Source organism: Lipotes vexillifer, unplaced genomic scaffold, assembly GCF_000442215.2.
Source record: "Lipotes vexillifer unplaced genomic scaffold, Lipotes_vexillifer_v1.1 scaffold349, whole genome shotgun sequence".
In the NCBI taxonomy this organism is placed as follows: domain Eukaryota; kingdom Metazoa; phylum Chordata; class Mammalia; order Artiodactyla; family Lipotidae; genus Lipotes; species Lipotes vexillifer.
Window position 1 is genome coordinate 1,083,624 of NW_006790574.1, and position 22,134 is coordinate 1,105,757.

General features: G+C 38.7%; 1 protein-coding gene across 1 annotated transcript in view; it reads left to right on the forward strand.

Annotated features, from left to right (window-relative positions):
- Positions 1-616: 616 nt before the first annotated feature.
- The window catches only part of SLC38A4 (solute carrier family 38 member 4), a 31,833-nt gene continuing 10,315 nt past the window's right edge, over positions 617-22,134 (forward strand). Inside the window, exons 1-12 of the mRNA XM_007463853.1 lie at positions 617-849; positions 5,303-5,393; positions 5,901-6,016; positions 10,203-10,276; positions 10,742-10,834; positions 15,039-15,120; positions 15,207-15,289; positions 15,390-15,448; positions 16,330-16,605; positions 16,737-16,816; positions 18,145-18,245; positions 20,016-20,140. Coding sequence (XP_007463915.1) covers positions 731-849; positions 5,303-5,393; positions 5,901-6,016; positions 10,203-10,276; positions 10,742-10,834; positions 15,039-15,120; positions 15,207-15,289; positions 15,390-15,448; positions 16,330-16,605; positions 16,737-16,816; positions 18,145-18,245; positions 20,016-20,140 — 1,299 coding nt within the window. The 5' untranslated portion in view covers positions 617-730. The remainder of the gene's footprint in view (positions 850-5,302; positions 5,394-5,900; positions 6,017-10,202; positions 10,277-10,741; positions 10,835-15,038; positions 15,121-15,206; positions 15,290-15,389; positions 15,449-16,329; positions 16,606-16,736; positions 16,817-18,144; positions 18,246-20,015; positions 20,141-22,134) is intronic.

Here is a 22,134-nt window from a genome sequence, read left to right on the forward strand (position 1 = left end):
TGCATTTCAACTTTATATAGATGGTGACTGAGGTACTTGCTTTTGTTACTATTCTTAACTTTGGCTTCATGATCCAAGTGCCTGGAAAGTGGCTCCCTGAGGCTGATCCTACTCTGTGTTGTATGTTATCAAACATTTTGGCAGTGTTAATTCTTTCATGCCCAATTAACAAATTAAAGCAGTAATTTTCTGTGTTACTGCTGGTAGAGACACTGGTAGATTCTGCCTTGACAGATCTTCCTTTATCAACAGTTTACTATTGTCGCCCTTTTAAGTCATGCAATCTGCTTACAAATAGCTAAAGCTTCTTAAAGACTGCTGCCATGTCTTAAGATTTTTTTTTCTTCCTACAGTGACTAGCAAAGCACCTGCCACACATAGGCATTCTATAAATACCTGCTGATTTGGCAGTTTATTAAGAATTTTCCTTTTTCTCTTCCATTTTCTTTTTTTTGTTTTGTATTGGGTAATGGAACCTTTGGGGACATGTTCATGTGAAGTTTTCAGGCGTTTACTTCCTTTCCATGTTTTTACAGAGAACATACACAAATAGGTGACTAGTGTTTATTTATCTAATTTAAAGTAAATTATAATGATTTATTTTGTGTTCTGTGTGCAGAACAGAGTGTTCTGAACATAACTCCAAGTAGAAGAGCCTCAGGCTGAAGGTACAGTATCTTGTTTACACTGAAGGAGCCTGTGTGTGGACAAGAAAGCGCTGACAGCTCAAATGGATCCCATGGAACTGAGCAATGTCAACATCGAACCTGATGATGAGAGCATCAGTGGAGAAAGTATTCAAGATAGCTACACCGGGATGGGAAATTTAGAAAAGGCAGCAATGAGCAGGTATGGGGTTAAAATAACCAGGTTCCATGGAAAAATAAGAGATATTTATGGACATGGAAAACAAGGTTTTTGTTGGGAAAAATTGGATTTATTACCTATTTGAGAGATAACAATGACTTTGATGTTAACACATCAGCTCTCTGATCCTGAAGTACACATTATTATATTATTATTGTATGTCAATCCTTTGTGTGATTAATTTAGAATTGCAGTTACAGTGTTCTTGTCCCTATTAATAATGTGGAATAATTTAAATGATATTAGCCTATCACTTCTGTTACCTTTTGGACTATTCTCTCAGACTCCTCTTCCTCTGACTGCCCTGTTGCTACATCTCCAGAGTTCTGCAGGGATTCTTCTCTGGCTAAAATTGTCCTATGAGCAAGCTTGTTCACAGCCATCAGGCTTCACCCACAGAACATATGCCATATCTTCCGCCTGTTCCACTTCTATCTCAACTCACAGATGTGTTTACTACACATCTCTACTGGATGACTCATGTGTCTGAATTGCCTCATTGATAAAGTCAAACTTGTAATGTCTAATATTGAACTACTGCCATTCCCTTCAAACTCTGCCCCTCCTCGAGCAAACCCATCTTGGTGAAAGTCATCACTATCATTCAGGAACTCAATCAAAGGATGTTTGGTGTCAACTTTGGCTCATCCTTTCCCCGAAACCGCAATGTTCGACTATATCTGGTTGGTTCTACCTCATTAATATTTCAAATCTACCCACTTGTCTGTACTTATTCTATTGCCATCTTACTATAGGCCCTCATCATCTGTCACCTGTCTACTAGAACAGCCCTGATTTGTCTTCCTGTCTTATACTTTGCTCTCTTCCAACTAAGCCCTTCACATCCCCTGCAAAAGTAATCTTTTACAATTGCAAATTGACTTATGTTCCATCCCTGGGTAAACCCTTTCAGTGGTTCCCCATTAGCTATAGGAGAAAGATTAGACTATACATGCATTGCTTGGCATATAAGGCCTTGCATGATCTGGCCCTCATCTAGCTCTCCTGTCCATCTCTTGCCCTGCTCCCTGTTTGTACCCTCTTTCCTAGACTTGTCGAGCCACTCAGAGCTCCTGTTCCTTCATTAACTCTGCTCTGTGTGCCTGGAATGCCCTTTTTTTTAGTATTACCCACTCACCTTACCCTTTTTCTCTATTGACAGCACTCATCCTTCAAGACTCAGCCCAATGTTAGTTCTCCCGTGAAGCCTTCCCCCAGTTAGAAGTGACCACCCCCTGCTTTGCATAACCTCTCCCTGTCCAGATGTTCACGATGCCACTACAACATGTTAGTGGTACTGCCTGGTACATAGTAGCTGCACAACTGTTATTTGATGAGTTTATTAATTCCTCACAAAATATTATATAACACAAATTATGCACGACTTAAGACATTCAGAAGTGAATATTTGACCAAATCTCAGTCTGAAGTAGAGAATCTTATCCTCAAACCAAGACGTCTTATTGCATTCACAACATCCAGGAAGGGTGTCGGGAGGAAGCACTGCTCTTCCTCCAAGAAGCCAGCGCAGTAAACGTTAGTGTTGTCGGACGAGAGAGGCTGTGGAGATGTAAACATGATGCTTTCTAGTTAGGTGACCCTTGAGGAAGCACAATGTGGTAGAACCAGGGCTTTGGAATCCGCAGAGGAGTCACCTGATCTTGGAGAAGATATTTATCTTCTTTGAGCTTCAGTGGAAAATGCAGAATGGCAAACCAACACCTACTCTGCTGAGGATTAAGTGAGTGCCTTTGAGATAGATGATACTCCGTAAACTTTTGTTTTTCCTCCTGCACTTCATCACCCTCAGGAAATCGATCAAATCTGAGGGCTCTTTTGTTTCTGAGAAGGATGCACACAGATATGAGCTCTATGGAGGTGGCAGAGCTGAAGGGGACATGGTCCTAAGAACAGTCCTACAGAGTCATTCCATTTGGTCCTCTGAAAGCCATCATGGAAAGAGCAAGAATGCTTTTGTTAGCTTCAGATAATGTGTTCTGGAACACTTACAGTGACCTAGCTTGTAACTCCTGACTCAAGTGGGTCATCATTTTGCAATTGTATGATCACTTTAAAGAGATGGGTTTTGTTTATGTTTGGATAGATCTCTTAAATGTAAATTTAGAGGGAAGTTCAACGTAATACATTTATTTGGAATCATTATACTTATGTTTTCAATATATGCTGGGTTTGGTATTAAATCATTGAAGACACTGGGGACATTTCTCATATGTTTTATACAATCTTGGCATGTTTTATGACTACAACTCATCTCATGCCAAAATAAGAACATGCAAATGTCTCAAAGGAGAAAGTCTATTTACTTTCACATTTAAAAATTTAAAAATTACTCATGGACTAAAGGATTCTAACTTATTGATTAAGGTCAAAATAGAACATCGGACATTCCAGAGTTTAAATCTAGATGACACTTTTGTTTTTATAGGTTAGGTCCATTTTGGGCTCCAGTTCATTTTATGGTCTCCATTTTCAACTATGAACATTGTGTACCAGTCTCCACATAGCAAGTATATTAACTACGGACATTAAAATAAAGCACAAAAGGGAGGGGGAGTGCAGAAGTGCAGAGGTGGAAGAAGGCAGCATCTGAGGGCATTATACTTCCTTCCAGAAATAGGAGGAAAATGACAGGATATGTTCCTAACTTGTACGCCATGAGGTTCAAGAAAATCCACTTCTTGAGTTTTAGAAAAGCACACAAAACTTTATGATTTTGTCTGCTCGTTCTATCTACACTTTATATTGTTCTCTATTCTCAAAAAGTAACCTTGTTATCCTTCTTTCTCATAAGGTATATTCAGAATTAGCTTCTATTATAAGAGATCATTTGTACAGATCTATAATAATTATTTTCCCCTTTTATATTTCTAAGGGTTATTTTAATAAAATACTCTCCAATCATTTTATTTTACTTTCTCATGAAAGAAATGCCCTAAAATTGCGATCTATCTAATTATAAAGCACTTTTAAGAACTAAGCATACATATTTGAGCATTTCCTGTAACAAAAAGAAAGCCTGTGTGATATTTTGCAGTGTCAAAATGCAATGGTGGGGCTTCGCTGGTGGCACAGTGGTTGAGAGTCCGCCTGCCGATGCAGGGAACACGGGTTGGTGCCCCGGTCCGGGAAGATCCCACATGCCGCGGAGCGGCTGGGCCCGTGAGCCATGGCCGCTGAGCCTGCGCGTCCGGAGCCTGTGCTCCGCAAATGGGAGAGGCCACAACAGTGAGAGGCCCGCGTAACGCAAGGAAAAAAAAAAACAAAAAACAAAAAACAAACACTTCTGCTTCAAAGAATATTGTCAAGAAAATAAAAAGATAAGCCAAAGAATGTGATATTTTCAAATTGTATATCTGATAAGGGACTTTTCACCAGAATATATAAAGAACACTTACAACTTAACAATAAAAAGGCAACCCAATTAAGAAATGTGACTGGTACTAGATCCATATCCTCAAAACCTCTGGCACAGAGCTCCAGGAGCCGACCAGTACTGTCAGGGGATGTGCAGCTTCTAGCCTGTACCAAGTAGACCGCAGTCATCATGTTCCATGGATAGTGACATCTTAAAGTCCTCCCAACTCATCTACTAATTCATTGGATATCTTTAATGTTTTTCTTAGTTTCATTCATTGTCTAACAATTCAAGTACATTTTCAGAGTAATTAAACTACACACACTCACACACAACCAAACACAGCACAGAGCTACCATCCAACTCCTTTCGAGCAAGGGATATGTGTATAAAAAGATGGAGCCCAAAAAGAGGAAAATACCAGCTACAGTGCCCTGCCCAGGGCTGCATGGCGCTGTGGGAGACCCTAGACCTGGGATCTGGTGCTTCTGGACACGCTACTGCACTCTTCTGAGCCATAGTCGCTGCATATTTAGAGCAGAGACATGAAAGTTTCTCTCACAGAGACATTTGAGCATCAAGTGAGATGGGATCAAATTGCCAAGGCACTTAATAAATATTTACTGAATTACTAAGATCCTCTGATCATGGTGTATTAGCAGTTGAGCAAACTCAGTCACTACTCTGTTCCTTTTCTTTGGGAGGGCTCGAAATGGCAACAAAATTAGCTCTAATTATTCTCTCTCTCTCTCTCTTTTTTTTTTTTTTTTGCATAGTCAATGTGTGAAGAAGAAATGTGGCTTAGAAAAGATCCCAACTAAAAAAATATTTTCTTCCTTCATAACTTTCTCCCTCCCTCCCAAAGTATATTCATAAATGGGGCTCAGTCATTGGTCTGGAAGGAACAGTAGTATGTGGAGAAGAGAAAAACAAGTCTTAAGTGTCTTGCTTTTCCTCTCCTAATTCAGTGACAGATCACCTGAAACATAAGTATAACTCAGAGGATTTACTAGATGTTTTTACTGTCTTCTCTTCCTTTGTGTGTGTGTGTGTGTGCAGTCAATTTACTAATGAAGATGCTGAAAGTCAGAAATTTCTGACAAATGGATTTTTGGGGAAAAAGAAGCTGGCAGATTACGGCGATGAACATGTAAGTGACTTTCTGCTTTCTGGCAGTAAACAGGACTTGAGGATGTCTGATCTACCTGGGTCTCTGTGCGAAAACAAAGTGACTGAAATTTTCCAAGCCTTGATCAGCACATTCTCTGTTTATTCAGGCCCTTACTGGAATAAGGGCTTGTTTTTCCTGTTCGCCATATGGCTGCATAAATCATTTATGAAATTTATTTGTTTTCTGGAGAAATCATTCTAACCCAAATGTAATCTGCAATCCTACATGCTTTCCCTTCTTTATATTACTCAACATGTATTTTTTATTTTTACTGAGACCCCTGCTTAAATCAAGTACTACATTCCACTGAAAATTACACACTTTTATTGAAGTTGAGTCATGACTTTCATTCACTGTGATTTTATCTTAATCTTCACTATTGGATGGTAGTCTCCTCCAGTAAAGATAATATAGGATAAGAATAATCCAAAAAAAGGTTCGTCCTTTGGCAAATATTTGCTTATCACGCATCCCTTTTTCTTCAAGCATCCTGGAACCACCTCCTTTGGAATGTCTTCATTCAATCTGAGTAATGCCATCATGGGCAGTGGAATCCTGGGCCTGTCCTATGCCATGGCCAACACAGGGATCATCCTTTTTATGTAAGTGAATGGACATATCTACACTTGGTTCAAAGCCCATGTATACCTGGTGCTCTTTCAATTAATCTGAAGTTTGATCTTTGTGAATAGGAATAATCTGAGAAAATATTAACATATTCTCTTCCTTTTAAATAAAACAACAACGAAAAGTGATCAGAGCAGTCTAATCATCATACTTGTTTAAAAAAATATTTTCTTCCTTCATAACTTTCTCCCTCCCTCCCAAAGTATATTCATAAATGGGGCTCAGTCATTGGTCTGGAAGGAACAGTAGTATGTGGAGAAGAGAAAAACAAGTCTTAAGTGTCTTGCTTTTCCTCTCCTAATTCAGTGACAGATCACCTGAAACATAAGTATAACTCAGAGGATTTACTAGATGTTTTTACTGTCTTCTCTTCCTTTGTGTGTGTGTGTGTGTGCAGTCAATTTACTAATGAAGATGCTGAAAGTCAGAAATTTCTGACAAATGGATTTTTGGGGAAAAAGAAGCTGGCAGATTACGGCGATGAACATGTAAGTGACTTTCTGCTTTCTGGCAGTAAACAGGACTTGAGGATGTCTGATCTACCTGGGTCTCTGTGCGAAAACAAAGTGACTGAAATTTTCCAAGCCTTGATCAGCACATTCTCTGTTTATTCAGGCCCTTACTGGAATAAGGGCTTGTTTTTCCTGTTCGCCATATGGCTGCATAAATCATTTATGAAATTTATTTGTTTTCTGGAGAAATCATTCTAACCCAAATGTAATCTGCAATCCTACATGCTTTCCCTTCTTTATATTACTCAACATGTATTTTTTATTTTTACTGAGACCCCTGCTTAAATCAAGTACTACATTCCACTGAAAATTACACACTTTTATTGAAGTTGAGTCATGACTTTCATTCACTGTGATTTTATCTTAATCTTCACTATTGGATGGTAGTCTCCTCCAGTAAAGATAATATAGGATAAGAATAATCCAAAAAAAGGTTCGTCCTTTGGCAAATATTTGCTTATCACGCATCCCTTTTTCTTCAAGCATCCTGGAACCACCTCCTTTGGAATGTCTTCATTCAATCTGAGTAATGCCATCATGGGCAGTGGAATCCTGGGCCTGTCCTATGCCATGGCCAACACAGGGATCATCCTTTTTATGTAAGTGAATGGACATATCTACACTTGGTTCAAAGCCCATGTATACCTGGTGCTCTTTCAATTAATCTGAAGTTTGATCTTTGTGAATAGGAATAATCTGAGAAAATATTAACATATTCTCTTCCTTTTAAATAAAACAACAACGAAAAGTGATCAGAGCAGTCTAATCATCATACTTGTTCAACCAGCCATCCCTAACCAAACGACAGAAAGTTTATGTGCCCAATCCCCCAAACTGCTGGAACAGCCCTACCAGTCCATAGAAGCCATTTTACAAAGTAATTGGTTATAAAATAATTTGGTGTTTAATAGTTAAAAAGATCTTTCCCGGCAGCAAATCTGACTTTATACACACTCTTAGGGAAAACATCCCTTCCCAAACCAGACCTACAGAGTCCTGCATGCCCTGGTCCCATCTCCTGTGCCCCTATATACAAGATATACTGGGCACCGTGACCTTCTCTCCATCCCATGAAGGTGACATTCCCTCTCACCACAGGTCCTTTGCATGTGATCTTGGAACCTTCTTTCCTTTCCTCTTCAGCTAGTTAACTCCTCATAACTCAGCTCAGCCTCACCTCAGTTATGCCTTCCCCAATCTCCGTGACTTGGACAAACCACCTTATTAGACACTCATCACAGTGTTAATATTTTAGTGCAGTCGTCTGATTCATTTGGTTAATGTCTCTCTCCCTTTCTAGACTATCATCTCCAAAGGGTTGAGTCCATGTCTGTTTTTACTCACTGCACGTCTGTATCCCCAAGACCTAGAAACAGTGCTTGGCGCGGAGATTTTTGCAGAGTGGCCAAAGTTTATACCTAAACCAATGCACTTTATCCAAACTTGGTCAAATGCTGCCTAGTGGTAGCAGCATCACATAGCCAACCTGGAGGATGGACACCACATTGTCTGTGACAGACAGCCACAGACATCTGTGCATTATGTACAGCCTGGTATTTTCAAAGACACAGTTGGTGGCAGTGAAATGCTTCACAAGAATAAAGTCTAGTGTTAGTCAGGCATCAGTATGAATGCAGATCACAACCCCTAATGCGGTGCTGGAGTCTTAAATAACTGTCTAAGAATGCAACATTTATATTATAAATATATGCTATTTGTGTTCCAAATATCACTTATGATTAGGTAATCACACAGCTATTTGAGGGCTAAGGATCGGACTGAACTATAAATATTTATATTGTGTCAGTGCTTTGATTGAACTGTTAGGTGTCGTATTTTTTAGCTGAATGGCTTTTGATATCAGCTTTACTTTTCTAAGCCATGCTTGAAATAAAGTAGTTTTTAAAATTTTTCTGACTCCTAATGGCTAGAGGTATATTCATATGCATATTTGTACCCTTTTATAATGTACACTATCTCTAAGACAAAAGACTGCCTTCTCCTCACTAATTACACATACCATTAAAATTAATTAGGGGGCTTCCCTGGTGGCGCAGTGGTTGAGAGTCCGCCTGCCAATGCAGGGGACACGGGTTCGTGCCCCGGTCCGGGAAGATCCCACATGCCGCAGAGCGGCTGGGCCCGTGAGCTATGGCTGCTGAGCCTGTGTGTCCGGAGCCTGTGCTCCGCAACGGGAGAGGCCACAACAGTAAGAGGCCCGTGTAACACAAAAAAAAAAAAAAAAAAAATTAATTAGGAAATTTTCGTAGATCACTGATGAATAGAAGTAAAGAAACACTCCCCCCAATCCTAGAGTTCATTTTCATGGCAGGAGAATATTCCACTTTTAAAACTGAAAGCCTCATTTCAGGCCTGTAAACATTTAGCAGATTAATTTGGCCAGAACAATTACATAGCTGGATATCATAGGTGTGTTTTGTGTATCCAAGTAGCCCAAACTGGATTCAGCAATCTCCCTTAATTCCCAACAAGTGACACAGGATTTCATCGGTGTTACTTTTAGTATTTTCTGCCAAAGCAGAAAATGTATTTAGAATACAGGGTACGCTCATTATTTTTCCGGGGAACAAAATTATATAATCTGAATTACATAATTCTTTAAAAGCAGGTCAATTCATAACATATATGGAAAAATGTATGAATAAGACATTGATTAGGCAGTTCTGGTGAACATGTTTTGTAAAAGAAAAAAAAAAACAGTACAATAGAGCTAGAATAGCTATAACATTTGTAACTCGTGGTCTAAATCTACATTTGTAACACTGACTTCCCAAGGAATTACCAAAGAATTAGATCAGTTGAGGGGAGACTGTTTGGTATGCTCTCATCATATTAAACAAAGGATAAGATTTTTTTTTTTTAATTTCAGGTAAAGTTTAGTATTGTGCCTTAATTTATTATATAGATGCTTCTATCTATACTCTTTATTTTTGCTGTCCAATTCTTGATTTTTGGAGAAGCATTGATCACTGTATACATAAAGAAATCATATATGCCTGTGGACATGTGGAGGGTCCTGAACCAGAAATGATTTTTCTGAATACAGCAAAGGTTTTCCTGCACCCTAGACTTACCTTTCTCTGTTTTCTCTATTATACAGGCAATTGCCAGACCCTCTGGTTCACACATCTGATCACTGTCATCTAATATGCAGGCTCAGTAGTAAAGTAGCTCAGAATTTGCTTTGACTTCTGTATTTCTAGATTTTAGATTAATGTTTAGTCAGGTCATTGAATAGCCCTTCCATTATAAATGTTCATGGGAATATCACGCAGATATGGTGTACATATACCCATATGCTGAGTAAGTATTTGCTAATTTTGCTATGCATTTAGCATCTAAGTTATAAACCAGATTCTACTACTGGCTAGAATGTAAGACTAAAAAAGGTGCTTTAGGAACTTCCAATAGTACATTTTGGCCCATAAAATAAAGCCAATTCCAGTTCTGGGACATTTAAGGGCATTGGTGGAGTTCTGAAAAGAATTCTTCAGCTTCCCCCAAATCCACATACTCTTGGCAAGTTAATGATTGAAAAGACCAGTGTAATAATGTATTGTAACATCTAATCTTATTACATCTTATTTTTTATAGAAACATTATTGTCTCCTCTCTATTCCCTTCACAGAATCATGCTGCTTGCCGTGGCAATCCTATCTCTCTATTCAGTTCATCTTTTATTAAAGACTGCAAAGGAAGGAGGTATGCCACTCCCTAGACCTAAGACATGCTATTTTGATTCTCCTTAAACGATATTTCAGCCTTTAGCTCTATACCTATAGGATGGTATTGGTCAATTTTACATTTCATTTTCTTCTAACCCCAATCACATGGTCTCTCCATGTTTTTAGTTATCTGGGCAAGTGAGGCAAGTGAAAGTCAACCTGCTCAGGTTCAAGCCAAATAGAGAAAAAGACTTTTGGTGGATGATAGAAATAACAGTTCTGACTTGCTGCCTGGAGCCAAGATGAATGAAGGCATCGCTTCTTGTTTGGAGAACATTTACCTTATTTTGTAATGGCTTTTGAGATTGCGTATTTGGGGTTTGTAATTTCTATATGGTGTTTGTTTACATGTTTGAGGCTCCAGTGGAGAATTACATAGAAATATTTTAGTCACTAAAACAGTTTTTTTTTTAAACAAGTTTCTTTTCATTTTTGATTATAGGATCTTTAATTTATGAAAAACTAGGTGAAAAGGCATTTGGATGGCCTGGGAAAATCGGAGCTTTTATTTCCATTACAATGCAGAACATTGGAGGTAAGAGGATATGGCTTTCAACAAACCATTTAAACTTTCTAAAAGATGTTCAAAAAATAAGAAAACTCAATGGCAATGAACAGGCCCTTTAAATACAGAAAAATAGCTGTTTTATCATTTTTAAATTTCAAAAGTAGAGTTTCCTAAATAGATTTGCTCTTTAATTGATCCTTAATCCCTCTTTAATTGAAAATAGCGATATCTAAGAAATGAAATACTATATAAAACCCTACCAAATAAATTCTAGAATTAAAATATAAAATAAAACCTTTCTTGATTTCAAATGGCTTTAATTATTACTTTTAAAAGTTAAAGCATTAGTGCTTAGATCTGTCATTGCCCAAACAGTTGATGTGTCGCATGTATGATTGAGTTTATTTCACAAAAGGGAAAATTTAGTATCTGAGGCACATAGCCAGATTTTGGGGTCCTTGAGACACAGCCTGCACAGAGCCAGCCCACTGTAGAGTATCCCTAGAAATTGTGCTAAGGCAAAACTCTGGCTAGGCATCAGAAGCATTATAAAGCACAGATTTCTTGGTCCTACCGATTCTTTTCATTCCTACTGAATGATCCCTTCCAGGGGAGAGCCGAGAAGTACATATTTTTAATAGTGTTCCAGGTGATATGTATGCCCACCAGCTTCACTGGTCCTATCGTGTCTTTGACCCTCAAAAGGCATCTTGACCCATATTTCAGATGTCCTACTGGCTAAGTCTCCTTGCACGACCTGGACTATATCACCATATAGTGGAACTTATTTCCTCACCTCCTACCCAGTCCCCAAACCTGTTATTCTATACTTCCATTCTTTCATCTCAGTGAACAGTACCAGCAGCATCCAGTTTCTTAAGCCAGCAATCTGGGGGTCAGCCTAAACTTTTCCCTCTCTCCCTAACCCTGACAATCCAATCAAATACCAGCTTTTATCCATTCTTTCTCTTATTTAGCCTTTGAATCTCTCCTCTCCTTCTAGTCTCACTATCACACTTCAGGTGATTACTATTTCTGCTCAGACTGTTGCAGTAGACATCTACCTGTTATTCCTGTATTTAGTTTCCCCTCTTCCATCTGTAATTCATCTTCCAAATTAACTTGGTCAAATTCAGATCTACTCTTGCTTCTCACATGCATAAATTTCTTCAGCATATGCCCTCCTGATTTTCAAGACAAAATTTAAATTCTTCAGTCTGACATATAAGGGTTTTCATCATCTTTCCTTTGCCTACCTTTCTGATACCTTTCTACAAACCCCAATCTCTCTCTCTCCTCTCTCTCTCTCTCTCTCTCTCTCTCTCTCTCTCTCTCTCTCTCTCTCTCTCTCTCTACCTATCTATCTATCCATCATCTGTTCCCTATGTGTCCTGTGTCATACTGTAACAAACTATATTTAGTTCCCCTACTTTTACAATCCTCCAGCCCTAACACATAAACATTCTCTGGCTCTCCCTCTCTGTTTGCTCCATGATCCATCGTTCTCTAGGCTATTAGGTACTAGCTCTTCTGGGCTCCCTTAGCCTTGTTTGTATATATCTGGTATGTCACTGTTTTTTAAAAGACATTTTAAAACCCATGAGTAGAGGATAGACTTTTGGCGCCTGATAACACCTGAATTTGAGCTTGTTTCTGTCACTATCTATGACCTTGGGAAAATCACTTTGCACCTCTGAGTCCAATTTTTCCACCTATGCAATTGAGAGTAATAGCTCATCCTCACAGTGTCATAATAATACAGGTTCAGTACATGCACCCTCCTCTCCAGTTCTCGGATTCAATATCCATGTGACTGGAGCTCTCCTGGTTGTTTTTAAATGGCACTTTTATAATTATAAGACAAATATATGCTAATTGTGAAAAACAAAAACATTACATAAATATATAAATTACAAAGAAATGTTTATGTAAATCATCCTTAGAAAAACCGACGCCCGGTTTTCCTCTATGACAAATTTAACAAATATATCGTTACTGTTAAAACAGGATCATCTTCTAATACCGATTTACCGCTTGCTTTTTTTATTTAACAGTATGCCTTGAATGTTTTTGCATATTACTCTTTTTAATGGCTTTTGAGCTTTCCATTGTATAAATACACCACAATTGGTTTACTGAATCCCTTAATGAACAGTTTTGGATCGTTCCCAGTTTTTTTTACTATTGTAAACAATGCTGCAGTAAATAAACTTACACAGAGATCTTGCAAGGAGGTCATTCTTCTTAATTAATAAAATCACTGGAATTATCTATCATTTCTAGAGTGCAGCAATTTCTTTAGTAACCTTTATCCAGCTATACCTGCTCCTGATAACGGATAGTTGGTAGGCAGATAAATAAAATCAGTCATATCTTAATGATTTGTATTTATGTCTTTCATATTTTTTGTATAGTAAGACTACAGTCCTGGGTAGAATTTGGCAGTAACACTGGAATTGTTTCATTCATTTTACTGGCATTGGGTCCCAAGCATATAAGTCCCCCATTCCCCACCAAATAAACTGCTTTACATTTGGTTCAAATTCTCAGCCTTATCAAGGTTTAAAATATCAAGCCTTTCATAGAATCTCTTCATAGGTGATCTTATATACTTGTTTGGACCACTGAACTAACTGGACATACACATGCTTAGCCCTGAGCCCAACAGGCTGAGTGGCAGCAGCATTGTCTATTGTTCCAGGTATAGCTACTATTATGCTTCTAAACAATGGAATAAACTATAACATCATCTCTCAGTCAAGCCCCTCACCCCACAGTGTGGCTTTAAGAGAGTGAGATGAAATTTCATACACCTTTCCTGAAAATCTCTCACTTTGGTTTCTCTATGTGATTAGTGGTTATTGTGGCCTAAAAGAAATCACTCGTATTTCTGTATTTAGCAACTCCACATTTAGAACGTTTAATTTTCTCAATCCCCTGAAAAATTAACACTGACCATTAGCAGAATAATGTTGACATTACCCAGACAGGTCTGGATCATTCTGAATTTTCGAAGACCAAACACATTAACAGTGGTGACATCACTGAGAGTCAGCAACTAATAGCTCTAAAATTGAATGGTACCTCGCTGAACCAGTTAATCAGAAATATCTCCTCTGTTTACCCTCTGTAAGATTTAGCTTTAGCCAAGGTCTTTGTAAAGATTAACCAAATCATGTTTACAGAAGACACATCAGGTATTGTAAAAATCATTTCATTGCACAATAGAGAAGACACACTGGCCTGAAATCAGGGATCTTATATTTTGGATGTGGTCTGTCATTTTCAAGCTGTGCGATCTTGGACATGTCAGTTAAGCTCTCAAATTTTTTATATCCTCAGCTGTGGAATGAAGATGATAAGATGCACCTTGCTCTTTCATGTGGATTTTCAGCTGATCACATGCAGAACTAAACAATGTGGGGAACTGTTATCACCGTTATTACTTTCGTTTGAGATTAAGGAAATATTTTTAAACTATGAATAGTTCAATCTGCAACTTAGATATCTGCTTTAAATGTCTGTTAGCAAAAATTCACCAGAAGGATGTTGCACACACTTAAACCTTGTAATGCGAAACTTGTCAGTTTTATTTTCAATTGAGTCTTTTGATCACGTGTGAAATAGCAAATTAGTATTATTCTTCACTGAGTGGTTGGACTTGGGAAAGGGATGTTGCATAAATCCCTACAATTGTAGGCAAAATTGTATGTTATGCATATGTATGCATAACTATTTTTCCAAGGAGAGGGTTTATAGATTTTATAGATCAGGTATTCAGAAGAGCACATGATCACACATACATCACTTATCTAGACGTTCAAGAAATTTTGCCACTTTGTATGATTTCTTATTTGGACAAAGGATATAGAAAAAACTTCATTGACAAAGGTTAGAGAAGCTATCCTCTCTTGTACTTTTTTTTTTTATCAATCCAGTATGACTCCAGGAAAAAAACTTTGAAACTGTAGCTTCACTGAAAACCTCAGAGCTGGATTTAACACAGAATCAGCATTGATACTGTTAGCAAAGGTTCACAGGCAAGAGCCAAAGGGCCGAATGTCTATTCATGAGAAGAACTTGGAAACAGTACAGAAAACATAGTGGGTGGCTTTTCTTTCGCTTTGGGAATTACTGAGAAGGAGGGGTGTACCAATGCCTGGACTTCTCACAACTTGCCTGTGACTTTGGTGCCGTGCACACCACTAAGCTCTCACGTCTTCCATTTTAGCCATGTCAAGCTACCTCTTCATTATTAAATACGAACTACCTGAAGTAATCAGAGCGTTCATGGGACTTGAAGAAAATACTGGGTATGTCTTCTGCTCTCTCTGTAACATCAAGAGACTCATTCTACTTGGTCTTTTCTGATCCTAATATTCTGGGCTCTCTTTTCTAGAGAATGGTATGTCAATGGCAACTACCTCGTCATATTTGTATCAGTTGGAATCATTCTCCCACTTTCTCTTCTTAAAAATTTAGGTAAAGTCATTTTCCATTTTTATTTTCATTTTGTATTCCAAGAGGTAAGCTGATTGAGGATGCCATATTCACCTTCCGGAATTTCTCTGCTAACCCCTAGGTTACCTTGGTTATACCAGTGGATTTTCTCTTACCTGCATGGTGTTTTTTGTCAGTGTGGTAAGTGATTTTTACATGACCCTTGTAACTTGGTAGGCGTGTGATGCTTTCAGTGCCTGAATTGGTGTCCTCATTTTTGTTCAAGCACATCATTAGCATGAAATAGTTCTTGCATCACAAGTAATTTCCTTGCATTCTAATTTGGAATGAGAAAAGAACAGTCATGAGTTTAAAAACAGTTGAGTTAGAATGTCAAGACCGTTGCTAATAGTATGTTCTAGGCACACTGAATGTATATTTGGACGAAAGGAGCACTTCAAGCAGAAATGTGACAACAACCCAGTATTTAGACAGGCGGAGGAAAAAGAAGTCAAGAGTCCCAGAAGATAAATGAGTAGGCTATAGAATTAGCCATATTTACATGAATCAGCCATTTTCTCTTATTCATTCTACCCATGAAGAGAAGGTGACCACAGTGGAATTAAAGAAAGAAATCCTTTCCCCACCCCACTCCCTCTCCTCTCCAAAAGGGGGAATTTCTGTAAATATCATGAATGCCGACATTTATATAGCATTTCCCCAAAGAGGCAAAGGAGGAGGGGGGAATTTCCTGATGACCCATATTTTCATTAGTTGGAAGAAATGAAAGAGGTGCAATGTAGCAAGAAAATGATCATCTTTCTCATGGAAGAGTATGCATGAAGTTTGGGATAGATTCACGCAAAATACTGTCTTGTTGACTCTAAGGGAGAGAGTTGCCAACCATAGTTCCAACTCCTTACATCAAACTGAGGCTAGAGGGAGTCTCCGTTGTCCATTAGTCTAAAAGGAATCCTCAGCAGAGTTCCCTCGCCTCTACCCTATAAACCACACACAGGGATTTTTGTTTCATTGTTTTCCTCAAAAGGCTGACTTGTTGTTGTGTTAATGACCGGGTCTAGGTGATTTACAAGAAATTCCAAATACCCTGCCCTCTGCCTGTTCTGGATCACAATGTTGGGAATCTGACATTCAACAGTACAGTTCCAATGCACGTGATGATGTTACCCAACAACTCTGAGAGTAGTGATGTGAACTTCATGATGGATTACACCCACCAGAATCCTGCAGAGCTAGATGAGAAACAGGCCAAGGGCTCTATTCATGGCAGTGGAGTAGAGTATGAAGCACACAGTGATGACAAGTGTCAGCCCAAATACTTTGTATTCAACTCCCGGGTAAGTGAGAGGTCTAGGCCTCTAAGAGCCTAGCAACGTGGCCTCTGAGTTTTTATCTCACAAACTGAGATGGCCTGGGGTAGCTCTCTGTGTTGGAATGCTAAACATGCGGTGTTGTCTTTGTTTTTCAGACGGCCTATGCAATTCCCATCCTAGCATTTGCTTTTGTATGCCACCCTGAGGTCCTTCCCATCTACAGTGAACTCAAAGAGTAAGGCAGCCATCATTTTAGCATTCTAATTTGCTTTGAAAATGTGCTCATATTTTCAAAGGTGCTTTACACAGAAGCATAGTTTACAGGTTTGTCTTCACAGGAGGTTTATGCTATAACCACTCATCAATAATGTGCTTTTACCACAAAGGTGTGAATCAGCCCCCTCACTGCTTCCTTTTCTCCTGTTCCTTCATCCTAAGGATCCAGGGGAGGGGTTCAGGACAGAGGAAGGATGAGCCAATGTCTGTAAGGATTTTGGCAAGCATGGGGAATTTGAATTTGAATATTGGTGGGAAGAAGTGAGGTCATCTGAACTGGAAATGACCCACACCCATGAAGACCAAAAATTATGATTAGGGTGGCCTGGCTAAGCCACTGATGTCACCTATGGTCAGTCTTTAACCCTTGCCTAGAAGACGTTCCACCACTGGGGTGTGCCCATATCTGGCCTTCATAGTCTAATCTGTATAATGGAAACACTGGTTAGACAATCTTCTTTCTTCCAGCTGATATTCGATGATTCCTTAATACTCTTTTCCCTTTGAGGTTGTTAACATGTCCTTGGGGATGAGTGGGTCTGAGTGGGTCTAAGCCCACTTCCTTTACCCTGAGGGGAGGTGGTCCTGTAATTCTCATCTTCTTTACCCAGACATCAATAACCTCAGTCTTTGTTCTCACTAAATAACAATAACTTGCCCCATATATTCCGATTTACCTCTTAAAAAACTTATAGAGCACTTTCAATTATTTTGATGTCTTTGATTTACTTGGAAAATCCCATGTGGCAGTTACTCTACACTTGATCTGAGCCGAAAGACAGAGAAGTGATAGCAGTTACCCCAGTGTCAGCAGCCAGGTGCCTCTAGAATGGTTTCCAGAAGCTGTCCAGGTAATGATATCAGGCTTCAGGTTGTCTGGACTCCTGGGAGTAGTGCTTTGAAGTTTCTAGCGGATTCTGGTCCTCAAATCTATCTCACTATGAAATATGAAGTCTTTCTACATTAGGAGCCAGTTTGACCTTTGTGCTAGTTACATTCTTAAATACTCAATAGACAAGCATACTTATCAACATAAAATAAACTGATCCTCATATAGGAAAATAGTCCTTCCTAAGACTAAAGAAGTAGCATTTAAGAAAAATGGAAACAAATCCTCCATAATTCCCTAAGGCAAATTTAAATAAGCTGTGTTTCTGCGCTAGAAATGTGGTTTTATAATGAGTAACACAGGCACACATTCTTTTATTATTTTTAAAATTTTAATTGTAAGTAGTGATATTTTCATCTCTTCAGAAAACCAAAGCTCAGTGTTCTTTTTCTTTTCAGTCGGTCCCGAAGGAAGATGCAAACAGTGTCAAATGTTTCCATCACGGGTATGCTCGTCATGTACCTGCTTGCTGCCCTCTTCGGTTACCTAACATTTTATGGTAGGTCACTCTGTCAAAGTCATTTTCTTTGTGCCAGTCCTAGTTGGACTGATCATTAATCCGTGTAGGTATAATTCTTTTAGTTACTCTCAATAAACAGCATGATCTGTAGATGGACATGCTCAATTAACATGCTATTCTAGTCTCATTTGACCTAAGAAAATGGAAACTGAACCAGGCTGCCTAACAGGTTATAATAATTTGTGAATTCACACATATTTTGTAAAAACCGTCCCTCTAATTTAATTATTTTCCTTAGGGGATAGAGGATATTTCTTTGGCTTGATTTTCTAAGCCATCTAAAGCTACATACATACTGTGAGAGTGAATCAGATTGCATGTTGTAAAGCTCTTTCAGTGGAATAACTAACTACCAAGCAAATGGCAGAAAAAGTACCAAGTCCTTGAGTTGGAACCTGCTTCTTGTTTACCAGTCAAGTCAAGTCAAGGCTTGGAGTCAAGTCAAGTTTACAAGTCAAGTCAAGGCTTGGAGCATTAGACAAATTTTCTGGGTTATCTCATTCTATTCTGTTATAGTGAATGGTTTCCTAAGAAAAAAGGGCATGACAGAATTCCTTTTGATCTGGGGACGTACTATCAAAAAGCAAAGTGACTATGGTCACGTTTGATTATGCCGAAAACATATCCTCTGTGGCATCTTAACAGGACACAAAAGGAGCAGGATTGTTCTTCTCTTCGATGAAGCATGGCCCTACAGACAAATTTCAGGGAATCAAACATTAACACAAATCAATGTTATCAACATAAATATGTTTTTAAAATAAGCCTCTCTAACATTTTGCATTTTTTTTCCCCTGCTGACTAGGTAAATTAAATTGATTGCAAGACAAATTGGGTAGGAAGAGACTGGAGGGGGCATCATTTGCTTGTTTTTTTATTTTATTTTATTTTTTTTTTACTAATATTTGGCTTTTAACCAAGCATTGATTTAGATTGGGCATTAACTCTTCGCTGGTTAATGAAAATTGGGTCAATGCCTTTGAAAGTATTTTTAACCCCCTTTGTCTGACTTTGAGGGGAGTAGTGGGAAAATCAGAGTACATCTGATTCTGTAAGCATTTCCTTGTCATTTATGCCTGGAATTCTGAAAGAAGTGTGTTTTCCAGGAGGGCAGCATCTTAATCTTATAGCGGTATTCATTGGGAGACCCTATAACAATCATACTAATTCATCTTTGTTACTTAATCAATGAGTCTCAACTCAGTGAGACAAACAAAAACTTGAAAAAGCCCAGAAGTATGTCTGTCAGTGTCATGATGGAGTCATAATGGTTGAGTTTGAAAAACTGTTAAAGATCATTTGTCCTAGGGTTTCCATACTGGGTTTGGAGAAGCTGCTTCGGGGCTCACTGGGCAGGTGAGGGTGGAAGGAGGTGGCAAGATGTGAGGGACAGGCTGATGAGGCTTGGCTCTTTCATCCCTTTCAACCAGAAGACCTCAGCCTGTCCTCTGTTTTGTGGTGCTTCTGTATAGCAGAGAAAGATTTATCACAATGCAAATGACCTAGAGAAGAGCCTTAGCAATTTTATATTACCTCCTGCAACTTTACAAGCTTCAGGGCCCCTTTGTTCATTTGAACAAAGGTCATATAGCTCATAAGCTAAGAAACAGGATAAAAAACCGAGGTGTTTGGATTCCCAGACCTGGGTTCTTTCTACTATACTGTGTTCCTTCTGTAAAACGTGGTCTTAGGTAAGCAGTGCCGATGTGACTACACCTAGTGGACTCATTCTCCTCTTCCTCTTTGCAGGAGAAGTTGAAGATGAATTGCTTCATGCTTACAGCAAAGTGTACACATTTGACACCCCTCTCCTCATGGTACGCCTGGCCGTCCTGGTGGCTGTAACACTAACTGTGCCCATAGTGCTGTTCCCTGTAAGTACATGGCTTTGGTGAAAGAATCCTGCTTGACACCACAGATTAGTACATACGTCCTGACTTGATGTTGATTTAATTATAATGCAATGCCCAGGAACATTATTTTTTTATATAGCATTTTGAACCCACTTAAAATTGACTATGTAATATGTAGACAGAGAAAGTATTTTCTTTATTTAAAAAATTTTTTTTAATTATTTTTGGCTGCACTGCCTGGCTTGCGGGCTTATAGTTCCCCAGCCAGGGAGCCAATCCATGCCCTTGGCAGTGAAAGCACAGAGTCCTAACCACTGGACTGCCAGGGAATACTTGCTAGAGCAAGTATTTTTAAATGTTAAGTGCTTTTTAAATGTAGGGGGAAAATCACAAAATTTATTTCTATGTATTTGTCTGTTTTACAGCTTTATTGAGGTTGAAATTAATTTTTTAACATCTTTATTAGAGTATAATTCCTTTACAATTGTGTGTCAGTTTCTGCTTTATAACAAAGTGAATCAGTTATACATATACATATGTTCCCATATCTCTTCCCTCTTGCATCTCCCTCCCTCCCACCCTCCCTATCCCACCCCTCTAGGTGGTCACAAAGCACCAAGCTGATCTCCCTGTGCTATGTGGCTGCTTCCCACTAGCTATCCATTTTAAGTTTGGTAGTGTATATATGTCCATGCCACTCTCTCACTTTGTCCCAGCTTACCCTTCCCCCTCCCAGTATCCTCAAGTCCATTCTCTAGTAGGTTTGCATCTTTATTCCCATCTTTCCCCTAGGTTCTTCATGACCACTTTTCTTTTTTCTTTTTTAGATTCCATATATATGAGTTAGCATACAGTATTTGTTTTTCTCTTTCTGACTTACTTCACTCTGTATGACAGTCTCTAGGTCCATCCACCTCACTACAAATAACTCTGTTTCGTTCCTTTTTATGTCTGAGTAATATTCCATTGTATATATGTGCCACATCTTCTTTATCCATTCATCTGTCGATGGACTCTTAGGTTGCTTCCATGTCCTGGCCATTGTAAATAGAGCTGCAATGAACATTGTGGTACATGACGCTTTTTGAATTATGGTTTTCTCAGGGTATATGCCGAGTAGTGGGATTGCTGGGACGTATGGTAGTTCTATTTTTAGTTTTTTAAGGACCCTCCATACTGTTCTCCATAGTGGCTGGATCAATTTACACTCCCACCAACAGTGCAAGAGGGTTCCCTTTTCTCCACACCCTCTCCAGCATTTATTGTTTCTAGATTTTTTGATGACGGCCATTCTGACTGGTGTGGGATGATATCTCATTGTAGTTTTGATTTGCATTTCTCTAATGATTAATGATGTTGAGCATTCTTTCATGTGTTTGTTGGCAATCTGTATATCTTCTTTGGAGAAATGTCTATTTAGGTTTTCTGCCCATTTTTGCATTGGGTTGTTTGTTTTTTTGATACTGAGCTGCATGAGTTTCTTGTATGTTTTGGAGATTAATCCTTTGTCAGTTGCTTCATTTGCAAAGATTTTCTCCCATTCTGAGGGCTGTCTTTTCGTCTTGTTTATGGTTTCCTTTGCTGTGCAAAATCACAGCAAGATCCTTTTTGACCCACCTCTTAGAGAAATGGAAATAAAAACAAAAATGGCACCTAATGAAACTGGAATTCATTTTTAAGCTCAAATTCAAAAAAGCAGATCTTGAGCTTCTCTCTTGTGGATTAATAGAAATGAGTAGGAATTCATATAACTTCGGAAATTTGAAAGCCGAAATCACATTCACTTTCAAATCATATTACATTTTCACCACAGTTCTGAAGGTATTTCATTTTCTCCCCTGATTTTATTGTGCTACCTAAACATCCAAAAGTCACCTTATTTGATCTGATTTCTTGAAGGCTAATGAGGAGATTCATGTTAAGTAAATTACACACTAGAACCAAATTTCTTGAAAAATAGTCATGTTATCCACCACATGTCTCTTCTTCTACTGCCCCCAAGACTGACACACACC